This window comes from Cyprinodon tularosa, unplaced genomic scaffold (genome assembly GCF_016077235.1).
Source record: "Cyprinodon tularosa strain WSP-4 unplaced genomic scaffold, ASM1607723v1 ctg134, whole genome shotgun sequence".
NCBI classification, from domain to species: domain Eukaryota; kingdom Metazoa; phylum Chordata; class Actinopteri; order Cyprinodontiformes; family Cyprinodontidae; genus Cyprinodon; species Cyprinodon tularosa.
Window position 1 is genome coordinate 1,496,695 of NW_024038158.1, and position 22,889 is coordinate 1,519,583.

Sequence of the window (22,889 nt, forward strand, 5' to 3'; positions counted from 1 at the left end):
TCAGGATACCTTTGCTATTCTAACCTTGCATCATTGTGTTGCTCTCATTGAGAGAACGGTAGCAGTACTAGTCAGTGTTAATGCCTGAACTGTGATAGTTTGGTATTATAAGATGAAATAACAGCTCATTTACCGTGGTAACCAACCCTCCCTCTTTTTTTTTTTTTTTTCTCCTTTCCTATAGCTCTGGGCCACATCTGTCTGATTTGAAAGAGCAATGAAAAGTGAAGAGGGAGACTGAGAAGAGGAAACTGGCTGCACTGGGATCTGAGTCAATGAGCTGTTGGACAACACGAGAAGAACAGAGGATTAATTAAAATGGGGTAAGTTTAAGAGATAAGACCGCAGAAGTTTCATGCAGCTTTAGGTGCATGAATTTAAGCAAACATGATCCCTGCGACGTGATGCTCAATGCCGGATAACCTCGGGCCAATCTTGGACTTCATATTAGGGGCTGATAGAAAAATTCAGGACATTGGTTTGGTTTGCATCACAGTAATGCATGTGTGAGTGTGCATGCTGAGAGAAACACTGAAGAAAATTCACAGACAGTGGAATTATAAGAGCTTTAAACAAGGTCCAATATCAGATATTAGATTATATTAGCCTGAACCTAAATACTCAGATATTAGCATGCTGATAAAAAACAATGCTTCCGCCTAAAGTTTATGTAAGTCGTTTGTTAATAATAAATGGGTCCATTATTCTTATATCTATTATTGTGGACTGTTGTTCTCTGCGTGAGTAAAATCAATTGATCTAACTTTTTCTAACATTACACTCTAAAAAAATAAGTGTTAATGTACGTATAGTATGCTGATACATCCATCGTATTGGTCCTGGTCAGTTCTCAAAGGTTCTATCAGGACACCCCTATTTTAAATAGATTTATATTAAACACTTAGATTGCATTCTCAAAGTATTTACAGTGCTAAAATTTTCCACATTTATTTATGTTGCAGCCTTATTCCGAATGGTATTGTATACTTTCATTCCTCAGGATTCTGATTAAATTACTCTAAATTTATAGGAACAGATTTTGTTCCTATTAAGGTCAGTGTGAGTGTTTCTATTAGGGTCACGCTAAAGATCAATGGAAATACCTTAATGACTTATCTCTTTTTCATGGACTCTGCAGTCCTGAGAAAATATTCTGCACCCTCCCAGGGACATGGTGGATGATATACTGCCCTGCTGGTGGGAATAAGTTATTCCCCAGTTAGCTGCAGTGACAGGAGGGAGCAGGGAGAGCACAGACCTCCAGGGAACAGTTAATACTGGTTTAAAATTCAGCTGGAGAAAGGAGGAGAGAGGGAGAGGCTCAGAGATACAGCGCTGCACTCTGGCTAATTAAATCCAAATTCCACATATTAATGGTTTTTCTTCTTTTTAATACGTACGCACGTTTGTGCCTATTAGACATAATGATACAGCATCTGCTGGCAGTGGAGGAAAGATAGAAATCCACTTAAAAAGTTATTACAAAGTAGTTCCTTTAAAAAAAAGAGAAAGCAACTTTATCATAAGGCTGGTTTGATATTTTTGTTGTTTAACCTCTCATGCGGTTAATTGAAGATCAGGGTTTGTTAAGTCATCCATCTATCCATCATCCATCCATCCATCCATCCATCATTGATCCATCCATCATTGATCCATCATCCAACCATCCATTTATTGGTCAGTTTTTCCATCCATCCATCCATCCATCATCCATCCATCCATCATTGATCCATCATCCATCCGTCCATTTATTGGTCAGTTTTTCCATCCATCCATCCATCATCCATCCATCCATCATTGATCCATCATCCATCCGTCCATTTATTGGTCAGCTTTTCCATCCATCCATCCATCCATCCATCCATCCATCCATCCATCATCCATCCATCCATCATTGATCCATCATCCATCCGTCCATTTATTGGTCAGTTTTTCCATCCATCCATCCATTTATTGGTCAGTTTTTCCATCCATCCATCCATCCATCATCCATCCATCCATCATTGATCCATCATCCATCCATCCATCATTGATCCATCATCCAACCATCCATTTATTGGTCAGTTTTTCCATCCATCCATTAATCCATCCATCCATCCATCCATCCATCCATCATCCATCCATCCATCATTGATCCATCATCCATCCATCCATCCATCATTGATCCATCATCCATCCATCCATTTATTGGTCAGATTTTCCATCCATCCATCCATCCATCCATTTTTTGGTCAGTTTTTCCATCCATCCATCCATCCATCCATTTTATTGGTCAGTTTTTCCATCCATCCATCCATCCATCCATCCATCAATTTATTGGTCAGTTTTTCCATCCATCCTTCCATCCATTTATTGGTCAGTTTTTCCATCCATCCATCCATTTTTGGTCAGTTTTTCCATCCATCCATCCATCCATTTATTGGTCAGTTTTTCCATCCATCCATCCATCCATCCATGCATCCATCCATTTGTTTATCAGTTTTTCCATCCATCCATCCATTGATCCATCCATCCATCCATGTATTGGTCAGTTTTTCCATCCATCCATCCATCCATCCATTTATTGGTCATGTTTTCCATCCATCCATCCATCCATCCATCCATCCATCCATCCATGCATCCATCCATTTATTGGTCAGTTTTTCCATCTATACATCCATCCATCCATCCATCCATCCATTGGTCAGTTTTCCATCCATCCAGCCATCCATCAATTTATTGGTCAGTTTTTCCATCCATCAATCCATCCATTTATTGGTCAGTTTTTCCATCCATCAATCCATCCATTTATTGGTCAGTTTTTCCATCTATCCATCCATCCATCCATCCATCTATCCATCCATCCATCCATCATTGATCCATCATCCATTTATTGGTCAGTTTTTCCATCCATCAATCCATCCATTTATTGGTCAGTTTTTCCATTCATCCATCCATCCATCCATTGGTCAGTTTTTCCATCCATCCATCCATCCATCCATCCATCCATCCATCCATCATTCCATCCATCCATCCATCCATCCATCCAAGTTTACTAAAGGTTATTTTTTAATTCATACTGTAGGATTTCACACTATTACTGTATACCTAACGCTCGGCCAAGGCTTGATATTTTTCTTGTATGAACTAAGAACCAAGGTTCATTTTCCTTTACAGCAATTCTAATATACAGTCCTCCTGTATTTTTAAAGTTCTTTAAACGTTTAATTTGACTGTTTTTTCACTTGTATCAAACATTAACATCTTATCATACAGTGTGTACTATCATAATAAAGACTAGTGTCAAAAGAGAAAGAACAACATTTCTGTCAAATCAACAGTATCTAAGACTTCTGTTTATAAGAAACATTAAGAATGCATGTACCCTGATGCAGAACCATGGACATAGTTGATTCTTCAGTTGTTTGATAATGTATGGCTGGTTACCAGCTCTTTAGGGATCAACTGGCTTTAGAAATACTGTTAATGGAACAATCAGGCTGTATAGAAAAATGCATGAAGAACCCCTTGAAAAAAAATCCAAAGACAGTATAACTCCTTGGTATCAGCATTTTTGTGCACAGGACCCAAATGCCTGCAGATTTTATGTGCTGTTTCTAGCTTAAACAGCACATAAACTGCAGCACATCTCAGTTTAAGAATCAATAAATTAGAGTCCTGGCTTTTTTTTATTAGCTCATTTTAGTCAGCAAGCAGTTCACAGATTAAATTAGAGGGACACCACCCTCTAATTTACCCTGATCACAACTCTGTTTACCCCCGTCCTTGTAAGGAATTACAATAAATCTATTAGCTCAAAGCTGCAGAGGAGTTTGATCGTAGACTCTGCAGATAATATTTAAATTTTAGTGTTCACGTGATGCATCCAGGATGAGCCCTCTGAGTCCCTGCTTCATAATTACATCCATAATCAGGCTCTAACCCTGCACTGCTGACTGTGGCAGACATACGATCTGGATGATGGAGGGAGTTTGGTTTGATTGGTCAACATGCAATTTGTTCATTTTGCAGAAAGAGAGGGAGAGCCACAGAGCGCTCAGTACCATGTTGTCTGTTCTCGCTTTTTGTAATTTCTAACTACTGTCTGATTAGTCGGTAGTAAGAGAGTAGTTGGCAGCAGTTCTGCAAGCCGGTAATCTTCATTACAGTCCCTTTCACTTTCTGCTGTCTTTTACTAATTCCTCCTTTCTCCATCCATTCGTTGCCTGCTGTAGCACCCCGTCTTCCACTGCTTTTCTCTTTGTATCTGTTTCTCAATCATCATGTTTTAATAGCCTGGCAAGCAGAGCAATAATCCATCTGTTATTATTCCAGCTGCATCATGACAGAAAATAAAAGCCCTAAGGGGTTAGGCAGGGCACCCGTTTATACAAAATGAATGTAGTTGTCGTAGAGGAGGAAATATGCTTCAGGGGAAACATTTCTATATCATGGTCTGTGGTTATAAAATATTCATGGATCCTATTGTCCATCTGGTTGTTTAGGAGCTCTGACAGCTCCATATCATCAACCCAGAGGGCTATAGAGCATCAAAATTAAACACAGGCACAGTTCTTTTTAAGTGTTCAAAACCCTCAAACTTGTCAGGTGTCACCTCAATAATATCAAGGTTTTAAGAAGTATTTTCTGAGATTTAAGCATTTCATTTTATAATTAATCATTTAATTGTTCAGAAAAATAAGAGATGACTACTCAAATAATGGGGTATGATAAGAAAGTTACATTATTAGAAAGAAAAACTCAAAAGTTTGAATTGTAGAAGAACTAAAGAGATCCATAGCTCATGGAGGAGACATTCTGGTCTAACCCTGCATTATTTGAGCTAGAGGAGTATTAACAGACTCATGGACAACACCACACATGCACAAGATAAGACCCACACATACACAGGATACGATCCAGATATGCACAGGATAAGATCAATACATGCACAGGGTAAGATCCAAATATGCACAGGGTAGGATCCAGATATGCAGAGGGTAAGATCCAGATATGCACAGGGTAAGATCAACACATGCACAGGATAAGATCCATATCTGCACAGGGTAATATCCAGATATGCACAGGGTAAGGCCCAGATGTGCACAGGGTAAGAGCAACACATGCACAGGGTAAGATCCAGATCTGCACAGGGTAAGATCCAGATATGCACAGGGTAAAGTCAAAACATGCATAGGATAAGATCCACACATACACAGGATTAGAACCACACATACACAGGATTAGATCCACACATTCACTTGATTACATCCACACATACACAGGATAAGGTCCACACATGCACAGAATAAGATCCACACATGCACAGGATAAGATCCAGATGTGCACAGGATAAGATCCACACATACACAGGATTAGATCCACACATGCACAGGATAAGATCCACACATACACAGGATAAGATCCACACATGCACAGGATAAGATCCAGATGTGCATAGGATAAGATCCACACATGCAAAAGACAAGATCCACATATGCACCCGACAAGATCCACACATGCATCCGAAAAAATCTACACATGCACCGGACAAGATCCACACATCGAACAGATAAGAGCCTCACATGCACATTATAAGATCCTCACATGCACAGAAAAATATCTACTCATGCACATTATAAGATACAAACATTCACAGGAAAAGATCCACACATGCACAGGATAAGATCCACACATGCACAGGATAAGATCCAGATATGCACAGCATAACATCCACACATACACAGGATAAGATCCAAACATGCACAGGATAAGATCCACACATGCAAAGGATAAGATCCACACATACACAGGATAAGATCCACACATGTACCGAGAAAGATCCTCTCATGCACAGAAAAATATCTACTCATGCACATTATAAGATCAAAACATGCACAGGAAAAGATCCACACTTCCACATCACAGGATCCACACATGCACCGGATAAGATCCTCACTTCCACATCACAAGATCCACATATGCACATACTAATTAAAGCAAGCAAATAAAATGTACCTGTCCACAAGACAATATTCACAATAGTATTTGTGATGCATAGACAATTGTGCTCCATATGCATGTCATCCTAAACCCAAAATCCTGAGAGTAACACAATTTTGTAATATGATTCTGATATGAATATAAATAATATGAAAGTCTCAAGAAGACTGTCAGGGAACGCACCCGGCAGAATAATGTGCAAACCTGTGAAAATTATTAAATTTCAGAAATAATTGTTAAGAAAATAGCCATTTTTCTATTTTTATTTAGAGCTAAACACTCAACAGATTAATTGTACATTTAACCAGGGTTTTTTTTTCTTATTTCTTGGCTGCTTTAGTAACTTTGGTATGTTCATGAAGAAAAACACATTAGCGTGAAAAAGTATGTTCGCAAAACATTATAATAAATTAGCAAAACAGCTCATAACTAGCTCTGAATATACAAACTAAAGTTTACCAGTCTATTCTACAACATCTAACTTTTTATAAACTCTTACTGAAGCTGCAGGCAGCGCTTTACAAGTTTTTCTATGTAATGTCATCTTGTAAAGATCTCCCCCTCTTTCTCACTCAGGATACTGCTTTCTCCTGCTCTATTTAGGTTTTTCTGTTTGTCCATAAAAAGTCTGGTTTATTTTGCATTTTACATCTTGAGTAAAACAAAACAGATTCCAACTCTACTTTTTACTTGGGCACAGCCAGTTTTAAAAACATTGCTAATGTTTTCCAATACAAACCAAACATTTTCCAGGGCAAAGATCAGCTCACTGAACACTAAATAAATCAGTTCAAATATCTCATAATGTCAGAGGACAGGTTCATCCATGGTGACTGATTTTGTTGCGAAAACTTACCTTGTTGGAGATTAGTCTTCTGCTGAACTGCTGCCAAGTGCTTCTTATATGTAGTAAGCATCATCATTCACATACTCATAGCATAGCATGAATCACACCGATTTATGTCACTTACTTTATGCTGTAATATATTAGAAAAGGCTTGATCAGGCCATATTACTAAAACAGGAAACATAAGTCTACAAAAGATGTATGAAAACAACGGACCCATATACATTTAAAACAATAAGGTACTACTAATAATGAAAACTGAAGCAAAAACAGAAGCAAATGTTTCTATCAGTGTGAAAATATCAAGGATTTTAGATGCTGGCAGATGAAATCAGATATTAGTTTTTTGGCTACCTATATCCGATATTAATATCATAGAAGGACACCTTTATTGAGATCACCTTTATTGAATAAGGTTCTTATATCAATACATAAACCATGTATAGCCCAAAACTAGAGATACACTTACATTGCTTATATATATTTATGTCAGAATGACCCAGTTAGTGTCCAGACTTTTATCTTTAAGAATAATTAAATAAAATAGAAATACCTGTATCATCTCACAGTGGTGCATAATTTTTCAGGTTTAAATATGGCAATGACTTTGCATATAGGACATATCTCTTTACTATCTTTTAGTCATGTAATATTTGTTGAAGTTGGTGGTGATACAATGATTAACTGTGAAAAGTTGAAGGATCATATTAATGACAGTATTAGAGAAGCATTATTATCATTTTGTTCTTTTGTCCCTACAGGTGGCCAGACCTCACACCTGCCAACCGTATGTCTGAGGGGCTGTCACTCTGCCCACAGCCATGCCAGACGTGAAGCTCCCCTCACCATGTGACTACCCCTCCACATCCTCTGTTGTTCTGTCCGCCAGCTCTCCTGCTGGCTGCAGTTCCCCCCTGCACATCAGGTTCGACATGCAGCCCTGCATCGCCAACCTCCCTCTGTCCCCGGACCCCTTGAACTCTCTCCCCCGTCACAGACCCTTTCTTGGACCATCATACCCGCTTATTGCCAGGTGCAACAGCAGTACTTTACTCACCAACTTTGGTTTAAGGTGTTGTTCTGGCCAGCAGGGCACTCAGGGGGTGGAGCCAGGGCAGGGGATGGCCCAGAGCTCCTGCATGGACACTGGAAGCAATGGTAGCAGGCCTTACAGGAGTATGGAGAACCTAAACTGGAACACAATAGCAGATTCTGGTCTATGTGCACTCAGTGCTACACCATGCAGGAGCTTAGACAGCGAGTTTATTTTACGGTACACCTCTTCTAGCAACTGGTATGATGGAGCTTCAGATGGATCATTACTAGGGGCCCATGGGCTGATACCAAACCCAGAGAGTTTGGCGTTTTTTCCTCGACATGGGCTACCCAGAAAGGATCTGCCACTCTTCCCTCAGCTGCTTATTCCAGGCGGTGTGGATGACTGGGACACAAGAAAGGAACTAAGGGACAAACTCCGTCTGCAGAGCGCAAGATCTTCTGCTGAGCCTTTAAGGCCCCTCCCACTGCGGCCCCAGTTGAGCCCAAGTACCTCCGCCATTGAGCGTGGAGGTTTGCAACAGGGGACCTCAACAGGTGGTTGCTCTAGGCCGACGTTTACAATGCGCACATCTCCAGAGGAGATCAAGCAGGAGGTTTTGAGGCGCTTGCAGCTCAGGCGGCAGAATAGCAGCCCCAACTTGACCGTCCAAAGCTCTCCACCTGTCCCAAAAGTGGTCCCCACATCCTACACAACAGAAAACATTAAAAGGAATCCGAGTGGGAAAGGTGCTGCCTTTGAGCGCTGTAGACCTCCTGTGGGACGTCTGTACATCCCAACATTTGAGGAGTTTAAGATAATGAGGCAGAGGGAGGGAAAACAGAGCGAGGGGCCTGCAGCGGATGGTGTTAAACATAATGGACAACTCTCCAATGGGACTGAGCCTCTAAAAGGACCTAGAGGAACTCAGAAGTGTGATTCTGAAGAGGTAAAGAGGGAGCAAGATGCAGTGAGAACTGATGAAGACCTTCAAACTGTTACCTGCACAGAGAAACCTGCTTTAATCATAGTGAACAGTAATGGCAACGTAGCCTCCTCTTCATCCTGCAGTTCTTGCAGGAACTCCCCCATCCGTACAGGCCCGTCTCCACGTGCACCCCTGCAGCCTCAGGCCTGCACAGCCCAGGACAAAGCCGTTGTAGGAGGAGATGATGGGAGCGCCAGGCGCAGGAGGAGTAGTCTGGAAACAGTTGGGTCGGTTCCTTTGACTGCTAGCAGAGAGAACTGGGATCGTCCCTCCAGCTGCTGCCCGGCGCTACTTCTGGAGGGGACGGACCTGTCGAAGTATGGAGCCAAAATATACAAGATAAAGGACGGGCTCATCGGATCTGCTCTGGACCTCATCAAGAAAAGGTTAGTCAGTGGATTAGAGCCGATTCATTCTATGTGGCTCAACTTGTTTTCATCAAACTGTAGAGCCACAGCTGAGTTTTTTCTATTGTTTAAATTAATTAAACATCTTTTCAATACATTTTAACCACTATACTACCCCACTGTAAATAATATTGAATTCTTAGCAGTAAATGTCTGATCTAGAACTCCTACTTCAGTATTGAACCTGGAAACATTTACCAGATTTTAGGTTATCATGAATTTATGGCATTTATTTGATTGCAGATCACCCTCAAGCTGAGAAACAAAACAACAGATTATCGTGTATACATCCATTTAACATTTAATGCCAATTTTGTCCTTTATCATCTCTTTAAAACCCATTGGATCCCTGTGATGATAGGGATGACAGTGCAAATTATCCGAGCCTTGTAGCTGTATTGGTCTTAGGATCATTACTGAGCTCTCAGGTCCATATCTGTGTGCTGCGCACACCTAGAGCCTCACATCAGTGTGTGCACCTCCATCTGTTTGAGGCGGCGCATGCTGTTGGGTTATCGATTTATCTCAGTTATTGTGCTAACAGCTGTCGGAGTTAACAGGGCTGTCTCTGCAGACGGGCTGTGGGCGAGAGGCTGACATGAGGCATGGCAGACTGGAGGACTGGCGGTGCCTCTGCAGACTCACTGTTTCACTGCTTCCTGTCTCTCTGTGTGTGTGTGTCAGCTGTTGGCTGGATAAATGAATACATCGATTGTAGTTTATCCCAATCAAGGGCAAACAGGATGATGGTGCAATTTACCACGCTGCCTTGCCTTTAAGGCCTCTATTAATTGTGTCTGCTGAAGTTTGGAGCATAGAGGAGCTGCTTGGTTTGGCCTGTGCAATAATATAAAGTGAACCCAGGCAGAGCATGTTGTAGTAGGAGATAGAGTTTACCTGGCTGTCCAGACTCTCCTCTCACTCTCTTCTTTGTCCACATAGTCAAAATGATAGATGTCTGAGCTAACAAGTACATGTAAAAGTCTGCAGCTTTTGTTTTTTTAATTAATCTGTTTGGCAAAGCAAAACCTTCCCCCTATCCACCTTCCCATCAACTCTGGCTAACTCCCCGGTCCCAAGTGGTGCTGCCTCTACCATGTGTCATATTGGAAAATAGAAATAGACAGATACAGGTTTATTACGGTAGATAACGCACTGATTTTCTTTATTTTGATCTAACGATCCCCCATATATGCTGCCAATATTTTTAGGCTAATACTTTGAGCTCATGTTGCTTTTTTTCCCTCAGTTTACGTGATAAATAGGACATTATGACAATAAACATTACACAGGTCTCAGTGTAAACAAAAACATATTTATCAACAAATCCAACAAAATATTAAGAATGGATAGCAATAGCAAATGGAAGGAGAGGGAATGCATGTACTTCATGTAATCTTAAGGCACGGCTGCCAAATGCACAAATGAATTGGCAAACATAACCACATATTGGGAAAAAGTTTTAACATCTGGCAATATCAGCTATATTTAAGGCTTTTCATGCAGCGTTGCTGTGTAGCTGTCACACCTGTGCTCTGAATCCCTGCAGCTCCTCCAGAGATAATGTGCGCCTCCAAGCTACTGCTCTGATTAAAGCACAGCCTGATCTTTCACAAGCCACAGCTAGCCTCTCGCTGCTGAAAACTAAGCATCCCCACAGCATGATGCTGCCACTACTGTGTCTCATAATGGGATACTGTTTTGAGGATGACAGTGTGGGTTTATTTTTCTACCACACATTTAGCTTAAATCCAGAGTACTTGGTGTGGCTTTTATAAAAGAAGAGGTCCTGTGATTTAAAATATGCAGCTAAAAGCTGGAAATCTGGAAATTTGCTTTAACCTGGAATTATCCAACACTTTATTCTGATTCAAGTGTTCCTATAAAGCAGAGGAGCAAAAGTGATCATAATAGTGTACAATATGTGGGTAACTATGAGGGATGCACAGATATGAGAATCTTAAAGGATATCAAATATTAATAAATCACTGTCATGGGCAATATTTAACCCTAACCCTAGAAATGCCATTTTTTGCCCCGATACCGATACTTGATACCTGGCTGTGCAGTATCGGCCGATACCATCTGTTTAAAATTGATGTGTGTGTGTATATATGAAGAACTGCATACTACTTGGATGTAAAATAATTGCCATTATAGCTTTTTCCAGCTGCTCCCTACCTTTGTGAAGCAGGAAAAAGACTAATACAAAGTGAATCCAGTAGAACTTTTCAGCGCTACCTGGAATGGGTGACAATAGTTGAATAAACTTTTGGCTCTCTAATTGGTATCAGTGCCCTATTTGTTGGTACTCTCCGATACCAATACCATGGATTTAGTTGGCAATTTGCTTAAAACTGGAATTCAAAATAGAGGAATTCTGGCCTGATTCAATTGTTCCTATGAAGCAGAGCAGCATAAGTGATCACAATAGTGTACAATATGTGGGTAGCTATTAGGGATGCACCGATATGAAAATCTCAAAGGATATTGGATAATAATATATCACCATAATGGCCGATATTTACGGTATATTTACAGATATTAATTATTTTCCTAACCCTTTGGAAATCATAAAAGACAAAAAACAGTGCCGACATTGCTTTTCTACTTCAGTTAAACACCCACAATGCTTTGCTGCATCACAATCATTGAAATCATGAAATCAGAAACGAAGTGGAAATAAATGCCACTTGTCAATATTTGCTCAATTTTATCAGACCATTACTTTAAAAATGAAAACATTGGCAAACGCTGATATCAATCCTATTTCTAATAGATGTCCAAGTAAAAGTTTGGAAATAATTGGACAAAGACACAGGTGTGCCCAACAAACAAACGAAAACAAAGGAGAAAATTAAGTGTTCTGTCCTAGTTTCTCCAAAAAGCTTTTATTTCCTGAGCCGGGTAGCTAATGATTTCAACCCCTGATGGACCAAGGTGACATTCAGTAGGTCTGGGTCCGTTTCTTCCCGACTTGATTCTTTTATGTTCAATAAATACCCACAATCCAACACGCCTGACTCTCCAGCAGTTTCAGATTCAAACCAGGGGGCTCAGGGTATGCTTCAATATTTAAAGTTTTATTAATTAAACATGACAGTTTTCTGGATGATCTGTACGCCCTGGAGTGTTTGGCTTTCCCCCCACAAGTCTCTTTGTTCAGGCGCATCATGCAGAACATTTTGCATTCTGAGAATGATACTCCTTCAGCTGCAGGATTCCTGTAATAGGCATGTTGTTATACCTGGGAGGGTTATTAAAGGCTTCAGATGGATTAGCGCATTAAAACTGCACCACTGAGTAAATGCTACGCTGCAATAAAAGCGCAGTGGGTAAGCATAGTGTGAAAGGGAACAGTGCTTGTGTATATGAGCACATGCTTTGCCTTTATTTATCACTATCAGACATCGTTGCTTAAAGAGAAATGCATTGAATTCATTTGGGTGATACATGCATCGGTTAAAACGACAGCCCGCCTAATTTTGTTGTCACATCTTGCAGCACTGAGAGGTGATCCATCACAAACAGTGATTTCCTGATGAATTAAGGCACAGGTTATTGCTCCCCATGCATCATCCGGGTCATGACAGCTAATCCAGCGTACGGGAGAAAGAGAGAGAGAGAGAGAGAGAGGCCTTTTTAATGACAGTTTGAAGCGACTGGACTCATCAGAGCTGCGTCCTCAGGGCTGCCTTTGTCGCTTTAGCCGTCTGCCTCACTGCTTTCATTTAAAAAACTGAACATCTTTGCTGTGATGGTTTTTTGATTAGATAAATAAAAAGTACACCTCTCATTTAGTTCTATGAAAGTTTTTCCCCCACTTGCACTTTTTCACCTTTTTTGCATCACAACCACAACCACCGTAATGTATTAAGTGGCAAGTCTCTGTGGTGCCCATTTGTGAAATGGAAAAAAAACAAAATTATTGTTTTAAATTTTTTTTCCACAAATAGAAATCGGAAGTTGAGGTATCTATTTAGATGTGACCCGTCTTGAGGCACCTTTCTCTGGAACTGTAGGTGCACGTCTTTTTTGCACACCAGTCACTTGGACTAGTGGTTTTCCAAAGATACTAGCCACTCAGCGTTTTTTTCTAGCCACTATTTTGTTGTTGGTAAATTATGATAAACATGATTAAAGTAGACTATTGTGTTTTAAACCTTACCTGAACTAGATTTACACCTTTTTTTAAATGGACATAACCCTTAGTCATATTTATAATTAGACTATATAAAATGTTATTAAGTATTTAGCTCCCATATGGTCCTGTTTAAAGCTCCTTTTATATAAAATGTGCAGTTTATAAATAAAAAGTGTGGTTTCTTATTGCAAATTAAAAGTGGTGCAAGGAAATAGGAGATTGATTTAAAAGAGAAAAACTGGAAAGACCCTTTTCACTTTTCTTTAAACAGCCGTTCCTTTTCCCTCGTCCTCCTTTATTTCATTTCATCGTCAGGTTTTTCTTTTTTCAGCTCCTTGGTTTACTGACAGTGGATGTGATGCTACATTAGTGGCGCCCCCACCAGCTTTACATCAAAGCTGTGTTTTCTACAGGGACCGCATGCCTAAAGTGACGTCAGCCATAAGACTGTGCGCAGGCTGTGCCATGTAGAATTAGTTTTTACTAGAGCGTCACAGGGTGCAGCACTGCATCCACTTACATACTGTCGACTCAGAACAGGTTAGATCAGGTTGTTTTCACCCATTAGGACATTTGACTTGTAAAACTCACTGCTTTTCTTCAACTGTTCTCAGCCTGTCGAGTTTTTCTCAATTTTCTGCTCTTTGTCGCCCACCTTTTGACTGGGAACCAATGGTTCCTCCATGCACCACTAATGGTGCAGGCAGCTTTGTATTAGGGTCCCTCCATCTTCTTCTGAGCTTTGACTAGTTACAACGTTACACTGTTAGGTTTTCTTTATGACTGATTCCTTAAGGACTCTGTGTTTTCACTCTTTAACTAAAAAAACATCTTTTAGTTAAAGGGTCCTGAGCAGATAGCTGAAATGCACCCCTGTGGAGTTTACTTTGGTAATAAAACTGTCTGGCTTTGGTCTATGTCTAATGCATCTGTAAATATATTACAGAATACGTGCTGCAGTCCCTATGATATATTCACATTTCTATCTGGGCAAACAGACCATGATGGATTTTGATTTTGGTAGACAGTCACAAATATGTTTTTTGTGAAAAAAAAAGACTTTATTCCGTGCTAAGCAATACAGTTTGGGTAATGCAGTTTGCTTTATGTCTTTTTGCAACCTTTAACACTCAAAGAGCCGCTTGGACCCACTTTTCATGAAAAAGAAACCATAGGGATTCTTCCTGACATCTAAAGTGAAGATAAAAGTGTTTATAGATAGATAGATAGATAGATAGATAGATAGATAGATAGATAGATAGATAGATAGATAGATAGATAGATAGATAGATAGATAGATAGATAGATAGATAGATAGATAGATAGATAGATAGATAGATAGATAGATAGATAGATAGATAGATAGATAGATAGATAGATTTCTAAATATTTATGACTTCACTTAGTTTAGATTCTCACGAACAAATCTTAAATTAATATGATTATTTTAATGTTATATTGAACCACCCTGTAACTAATAAAAAAATTATCTTGACCCACTCCTTGTCAACCTGCAGAGTCTCTTTAGTTGTCCACCATGAAGTTCAGCTTTTCCAGCAACAGTTCAGCTCAGGAAAGGGGGAAGTGAAAGTTTCCCCCTCTCCCAGACATGCAGTATTTCAGCACTTCTTCTCTGGACAGCTACCAGATGTATTTTATGAGCAATGAAAAATCTTAGTAAGATTAGAATCTTTGTCAATGTTTTAAGATGATGATAATATTCTAATTTATAAATAAAACAATTCAAAATATGCATAAATATTCTTTAACAAAAAAATATCATTTATTTTCACAAGTGATAGAGCTGATGAGCTGCAGAACAGCTTAACAATATTGTGAATCCAACTATTTATGCATTATTTAAGTCGGTCATGCATGCATCTGGCATTGGTAGCTGAAAGTGATATCAAAGTTGTTACAAATGTTAGTAGCCTACTTAAATTCTCGCTTGATCTGCCAGCCCAGTCCTGGTTCTACTACGGCCCCCATTGCCAGTAGCAGTGCAGTTCTCTGGTTAGGGACACGCTGGGTCCTGGTTTTTGGGGGGACTTGGCAGTCACGGTATCGAGTGTGCAAATAATGACTGTTTCACTCATCGTCAGATCGTGGTGGAGGATTGGATTGCATGGAATACAGTAGAAACAAATCTGAATGTTTTTCAATGAAAATCTTTAAAGCTGCAGTCTGTAACATTGAGAAGAGAGCAGACTTCGACTGAAAATTTGAAGAAAAACAGGTTTCACGCCACTCCCCCACCCTCTCTGCTTCACTCATGCCCCACCTCCAAGCTCCACCCCTCTCACAGCATCTGCGCGGCTACCGCATATGACCAGAAGCGTTGACATCTTCTTTTTTGAAGTCTTTGCCGTGTAAGCAGTTGTCGGCAGGGGCAGTAAGGGCAGTTTGTCTTTCGCTGGTGGCTGTCGCTCCGCCATGACCTCCACGCGCGTCCTCCTGACTGCGGCTGCCGGGCGGCAGCGGCAGGTTCAGCGGTGAGAGGGAGGGGGCGGGATTCAGCGTGTGTGAGCTGTGATTGACACTCCATCAGACGCTCCTCTGGCTGTGATTGGTTGTTTTGTCTCGTCCCGAAATATTCTTTCCAGATTGCAATACAGGCAGTATGCGGGACCAATTGAAGCAGTTTTTTTCACAGGTTACATATCACATGTACTGCTGTCTGGGCATAGGGACAGTTTTAGCCAATATGACAAAAAAGTGATTTTTAAAAACTTACAGACTTCAGCTTTAATCTGGACTCATTTTGGGGGTTAATGCATCTTGTACCTGTTGCAGGCGTAACACCGGAGGCTGTTCAGAAAACACAGAGGCGCCAGAGGCTTAGGTCTAAATGCTTATGAATCAGAAGTGGAAGCAAATCATCAAACCAACAACGTCGTCTCATTACCTAATAGATAAACAGGATTATTTACATTATTACACATAGGATGCCATGACTTATACTTATAAATCATCTCCTGCTATTGTGGTATTAAAGGATGTACTGTAATCAGTTTTAATGCACACCAATCATCTCATTTTAAAGAGAAAATGGCTTGTTATCTTTAGAGAATGAGAAAATTAACTTATCTCGAGAAAACCACAGTGAAAAAGTATCTGAGGGAAACGGCCGCCCTCAGCCTCCATATTTTCCTTCCTTACAACAGTAGGCAGCAATATTTCACCCTGTGCTCGTAGCTTCTGGAGCCCATGAGTTCACCAGGGTTTGAAAAACTAGATCAATACGCTAGTGGGAAGTTTGTGTTGGGATTAATGTTACAAGCAGAGTTTAAAGACGTGTGTATTATTTTATGGCTCCAAGAATCAATAGTTATTTACTACAGGCTTTAAATGGCTTTATTAAATAAACCTGCTGTTTATTTCTGAAATACTACAGGTATCCATTCACGATAATTAAGTTTTGTTCTAAGACTTTTCATTTTACGTTATAGACCAATATAAGGTCATCAAAAATTCCCAAATATCTGAAAATTGCTGCATGCACTTAGCCCCTGTTTGACCTGATCCATGTAAATGAAGAAGACACATGATTAGTGTTTGATTTATTTCTGCATTAATGCAGCTGTTCGGTGAAGACATCACTGGTTCATGGAGAACAGTTGATGATCTCATCAAGCACTGTAACATCAGTCATCTATGGCACATGCAAATCTACCGACTTCTTTTGGCAGAATCTTGAATTGGCCTTAAAAGAAATTTGCAAAAAAAAAAGATTTCCTATTAAAGAAAGCCTAAATAAATCCTATTAAACTGAATCATCATGTCACACAATGACTTTTTATTGTCATTTTGTGACTAAATAATTATAAATAATATAATATATAATAATATTATATAGTAAAATAACTGAATGAAGGGCTAAATAATTTAGCCAAAACTCAAAAATTTTGATTTTTCTTTTAACTAACATTGCGATTTATTTTGATTTTCCTCCTTCCTATTACTTTTTAACTTTTTATTGGACCATCAGATAAAATAACAAAAACATCAATTAGAACCAGTGAATTTCTGCTTAACCATCAACTATATCAGCATTTGCAGCGTAATCTCAGGTCAGCTGGATTATCAGGATGCGTTAGAGGTTCTATTGGCTGCGTGTGTGGAGAATAATTGTCCATTTATCAGACAAAGGGAGAATGACGGGAAGGTCAGCTCTTGCATGCAGGAATTACCCATGTGGTCCCGGGGTTCAGGTGTTAATATGCACTGATGTCCCTAATTGGTATCCCTCTGGGGAGGAGTCCAGGATGAGGAGGAGTGGGGGTAGGAAGAAAGCAGGGGCATTGATTGAGGCGTTTGGGGGTTTGAGAGGCGATGAAGGAGAGGAGGATGGGTGTGGAGGACAGAAGACTCAGTAGGGAGCAGAGGGGGAATGTGTGCAGGAAAGGGAATGACAAGAAGCTTTAAGCTGACAAGCTTTTCTCCAGAATTATAATCCCAGCCCTCCTTTCCTCTCCCTTTTTTTTTTTTTGCCATGTTCTTCATCGCTGATCCATCCAACCAACCATCTATCCTCACCTATTCTTCTCTCCCCACCAGCTGCAGTGCAGAGATCTCTGCCAAAGCCCCTGTCAAGCCGTCAGGTGACCGGGACGGAGGCTGTGACATCACCGCCCCCTCGACCGACTGTCAGCCCCTCGCCGTTGCCATGGCAACGCCGACAACGGCCTGCGGAGCCGAAGCCGCTGACGAGGAGCCTGCAGGAGAAGCAGCCGGGGAAGGGGAAGAGACCAGAGGATGCGTAAGGACCTGTTTCTTTTGTTATTTGCTCCGTCTGGTTTTGTTATGTCATTTTTCTGCATCCCCTGTGCATCTGCGCCCGTCAATGTCGTCCTGCAGCAAAAAAGAAGTGCTTAAATCTATCAGTATTCAGGGATGACTGGGACAAGCAAGGAGACTGCGACACACGTATGCACATCACCCGTGGATCTTTTATGCAGAGGTATTTGCTTTGACAAGAACAAGCATGCGTTGCTCCGTCCTCCACCAGCAGCTGGCGGTCTGAGGACGGATAAAAAAGCAGGATTAAGACGCCCCTCAGGCACCAGGTTGCTGCTGAAAATCATTCCTTCTTTCTGCTGCTTTGGCTGCAGCTAGCATCGAGCTCCCCGCTGCATCTGCAGAACAGAAGATCCTGTCTGATCGGATTGATATTTTTGCTCCCTGATTTGCATGTCTGAAGGTAGCTTAGAGAACAGATGTTGAGGTGCGTTTGTGTTCTTTTTTTTTCAATTTCTATGTCAGGTTTTGCATCATAGCTCGCCTCTGCATTCCGAAAGTAATGGCTGCTGTTTGATCGCTCAGCAGAATATTAATTATTCTTATTCAGTTTACCTGATTCCTGCTAGCTCCGCATCATAGCTTTGTGATATGAAAGACATGGCGATCAAAAGTGCACCCTGTGCGTCATGTCAGCAGGTCGCTGTCAGAGCACATGTAATGCAAGAAATGTTTTCGTATTTAAGACGATATAATCGATCTCAACTGAATTGGGAGACTACAGGGTCAAAAAGCAGCTAAACTTTGCTCCTCAGGTTGTTACTTGATGATTGAACCTGAGGAGTCTGCTTTGTTTGGGATTTCCTTTCATCACTTGCAGAAAAGCCCAAGAGACCATCAGACGAATACTTCTTTTATATCCTCAACCCTGTGTGATTTTAAGTAGTGATAACAGAATTTGTTTTTTTTATGTGTAGCTTGTGCTTGCCAGGAAGTCCGTGCTGCATCTGAGATGAAATTGGGATTCCTGGCACCTCTAGAAGCTAGGGATCAGAGGGATAAGTAGAAGCTCTTATGTAACGTCACCATCACAGCAAATCATGGTGACACTGCAGAGGAAAACTCTACTCAGAGGGATATATTTTAAAGCATTTATTTATGTCAACCTTGATAATCATTGCTTACAGCTGATTTAAAAGCAAAGATTTCTCAAAGCTGGGAATGTTTGATCTGAACTCTAGAAATTGGTCTGCGTGATCCAAGGGTAGACTGACTTTACAGTTAAGTATACATTTGACAAAACTGCAGCTTTGAATGATTATGAAGCAAAACCTGTTGAAGAGTTTGGCAGCATCTCAGAAGAGCCACAGGTTGATCGTCAGTATTAGTGCAGTAATTCATGCAGATTAAGTTCTGAGCAACCATTGAATGCATTGCTTTAAGTGAATGTAGTTTAGAGAAATTAGACATTTTTACAATAAGGAAATTTTGGTTTTGTTTTAAATATGCATTTTCTAAAAAAATGAACTTTTTCATAGAATTGTGAGTACAATGAAGGTACCACTCATAGTACCTTGAGAATTAACCTATAAAATATGAGTTCCCCATTTTGAATTGAATTACTGAAATAAAATATCGTAATTTATTGAAACACGCATGAATATACATCTCCTGATCTCTACTCAGAAAAAAGTAATTTAATTAACCAGTTGATGGAGAGCTGTGTCCGTTTCATTGATCCTCATGTTGTTTCCATACAGCCGCACACAGGCCTGGGTTGCAGGCGCTCCAGCTCGGACGCAGCCTACGAGCCGGCTGAGACGGTGAGGGCACAGCGCGAGTGTCGCCTCCGGCCCCACTACAGTGATCCCATGCCAGCGGACGCCTCCAAACGCAAACAGCTGGAAATGAAGATTGCTGCGGCTGCCCGGCTCCATGGTCATCGGCGGGACAGGGACAGGGACAGAGACAGAGCCAGTGGTAAGTGAAGACCAGACAGGTCAATGGAAGGAGGAAATAGTAAAGGATGAGGAATAAGTAGAGATGATAGGAAGTAGAAATGGGGCATGGAAAAGTTTAGTTGTAGAAAGGAGGAAGTTGGGAGAGATTTACCAGAATGAGGGAGGAAGGGTGTCATCATGAGGATTAAAGGGGATGTTCTACAGGAGTTTGGGATACGGTATGATGGTTAAAAGTTCAGCACAAACAGTAAGGGTTGAAGGAGTTTAGAAATAGAAAATGGATGAAGGAGTTTGGGATAAGGAATGAGGATAGAATGAGTTTGGGGTAAGGGATGAAGAGTTTGGAATATGAAATGAGGGTTGAAGGTGTTTGGGATAAGGGAAGATTATTTTGGGATAAGGGATGAGTGTTGAAGGAGTTTGGGATAAGTAATTAAGATGGAATGAATTTGGGATAACGAATGATGGTTGAAGGAGTTTGGGTTAAAGGATGAACATTTTGTGATAAGGAATGAGGGTTTAAGGAGTTTGGGATAAGGGAAGAAGAGTTTGGCATAAAGAGGGTTGAAGGAGTTAAGGATTAGAAAAGGGATAACGGAGTTTGCTCCATACTCCATACTATTGTCTATTTTTATGTTTTCTGGGTATTTTATACTTTATAATCCAATGCATGTAATGTGATGAATGTGTAATGATACATGATGCCAGCCTTAGAACAGAAATAAGCAATTTAGTTTTGTTTTTTTTTGCTAATTCTGGAATATTTACAATGATTTTTTTCCCATTTTTTTTTTTTTTTATTAATATGCATAGTCCTAATTCATTGAAGAAATAAATGAAATCAGATGAGTTTGGGATACAGAATGAGGGTTGAAGGTGTTTGGGGAAAGGGATGAGTTATAAGGGAGTACTGAGTAAGGGATGATGGGTAAAGTTGTTTGGAATAAGGGAGGAGAAATGATGGCTGAAAAGTTGAGTGATGGGATGAGGAACAGGAGCTTAAAGAGGTTGGGATGAGGTTTAGGAGCCAAAGGGGGATGGAGAAGAGATAGGATTGAAGGAGTTTGGTATTAGAGATCAAGAGAGGATCATTAAAGAGAAAGGAAGGGTGAATTAAAAGAAATGGAATAGTTGAGTACCAACAACAGGTACTTGCAAAGAAAAAGTAAAGCTTAATACCACTGGTTTAGCTACATTCATTTAAGGGACAGGAGGGCTTAGGTTGCATAGAACCATGTATGTCTAGCTTTTCTGACTTTTTCCTTGAAGGTATATACATGTAAAGGTCACAGACACAGAGTAATCGATGTCGACTGTCAGATACCAGGGTTATGGCTTTCCTTTTTTCCACTTGTTATGCAATTGTTTTCCAGGCAGTGTGTGCTGTCAGGATGGTGTGTCCTGTTTTTTATGCCCGCCCTCCCACTGTCAGGCCCCGCGGCTCTGACGTCAGTAAAATCATTGAGGGTTCACTGACTTTCAGAGTCGATTTATCTACTATGTAAAAAAAACCCATTCCCATTTGGAAACCATGGCTGTCTTCAATGGAGCTGACGCTGTGACATTTTATGTCCCCATTTCACACTTTCTGGCGTATTTCCAGTTAACACCAACATTTTGGTTTTTCTTCACATTTTGAAGGAATTTCATTGTTAATCATCCAATTTTGGTTGATATTTACTGTTATTCTAGCTAATGCTGTCCTCCCAGAAACAAAATACATTTTATTTTCTTGCCAGTAAAAACTATCATCCTTTCGGTGGTTTTTGTTTACCAACTCAATCCTGTGAGTTATTTCTTAAAAAGTTGGACTCATTCAGCCTGTAATTTTGTGTCAGACAACAGTAAATACTTTTTTTCCCCCCTATTTCAATAGGTCAAGTTTTTCCTGGAAGGCTGCGTATCTAATTATTAAAATAAGATCAAATCTGTAATAGCTTATTCTGGTAGGGCATTACTGAGTATTTGTTATCTGAATTGAATTGGGTCCTTTTAGCCAGCTGGACTCAGAAATGGACAAAGACAGGTAGTTAATTCAAAGATGAAAACTGTATTTTCTTCCTTACAGCACCAGCAGCGATCCGCGGTCACTCTGAACCACCTGGCGAAGAGCGGCAGGCAGTTCTTGACGTGACTCGCTGCGGGCAGCACCGCTGGAGTACCATCAGCAGTCTGAGCTCAGACAGCGGCGTGGTGGGCCTCAGCGATGAGCGGGAGGAGGAGGACCGCGAGCCACGGCATCACCGCAGAACCAGGGGAGCTGAGGTGGAGCGAGTGGACAGCGGCATTGGCCCAGGCCTGTCACGCACGTGGAAGAGGCCATCCGCCTCTCTCAGGGCGTGGGAATCCCAGAGGCCGTGCCCTGATTGCGGACAGAGGGATGGGGTCTCCAAGGATCGGGGGGAGAGAATGTGTGAGCGCTGCTCCAAGATCCGGACCGAGCGTAAGGAAGCCATCCTGGAGTTCTTAAACACTGAGTCGAGCTATGGCGAGGACCTGAGGATCATCAAGGAGGAGTTCTACTGCCCAATGCAGAGTGCCGGGCTGTTGACAGCCGAGCAGCTTACTGTGGTGTTTGGTAACGTTCAGGAGCTTATAGACGTCAACGACCGTTTCACTGAACACCTGCAGGACAGCATTGATCAGGCATTTGACCAGGTGACCTTCTTATCACTTATGAACATAAATGCAAATAACCTCATCTTAATAACACCAGCAACCAAAAAAAATGTATTGACTGTAAAAACCGCTAAATGAAATATTGCACAATAAATTGGCTTTAGAAGT

General features: G+C 40.8%; 1 protein-coding gene across 3 annotated transcripts in view; it reads left to right on the forward strand.

Moving 5' to 3' along the window:
• Positions 1 to 22,889, forward strand: part of si:dkey-91i10.2 (uncharacterized protein LOC555224 homolog) — a 110,253-nt gene that overhangs the window by 81,568 nt on the left and 5,796 nt on the right. For all 3 annotated transcript variants that reach the window (XM_038277752.1, XM_038277753.1, XM_038277751.1), the window contains exons 2-6: positions 185 to 323; positions 7,591 to 9,239; positions 17,962 to 18,163; positions 19,902 to 20,121; positions 22,171 to 22,760. In XM_038277752.1, the coding sequence (XP_038133680.1) occupies positions 7,651 to 9,239; positions 17,962 to 18,163; positions 19,902 to 20,121; positions 22,171 to 22,760 (2,601 nt within the window). In that variant the 5' untranslated portion in view covers positions 185 to 323; positions 7,591 to 7,650. The remainder of the gene's footprint in view (positions 1 to 184; positions 324 to 7,590; positions 9,240 to 17,961; positions 18,164 to 19,901; positions 20,122 to 22,170; positions 22,761 to 22,889) is intronic.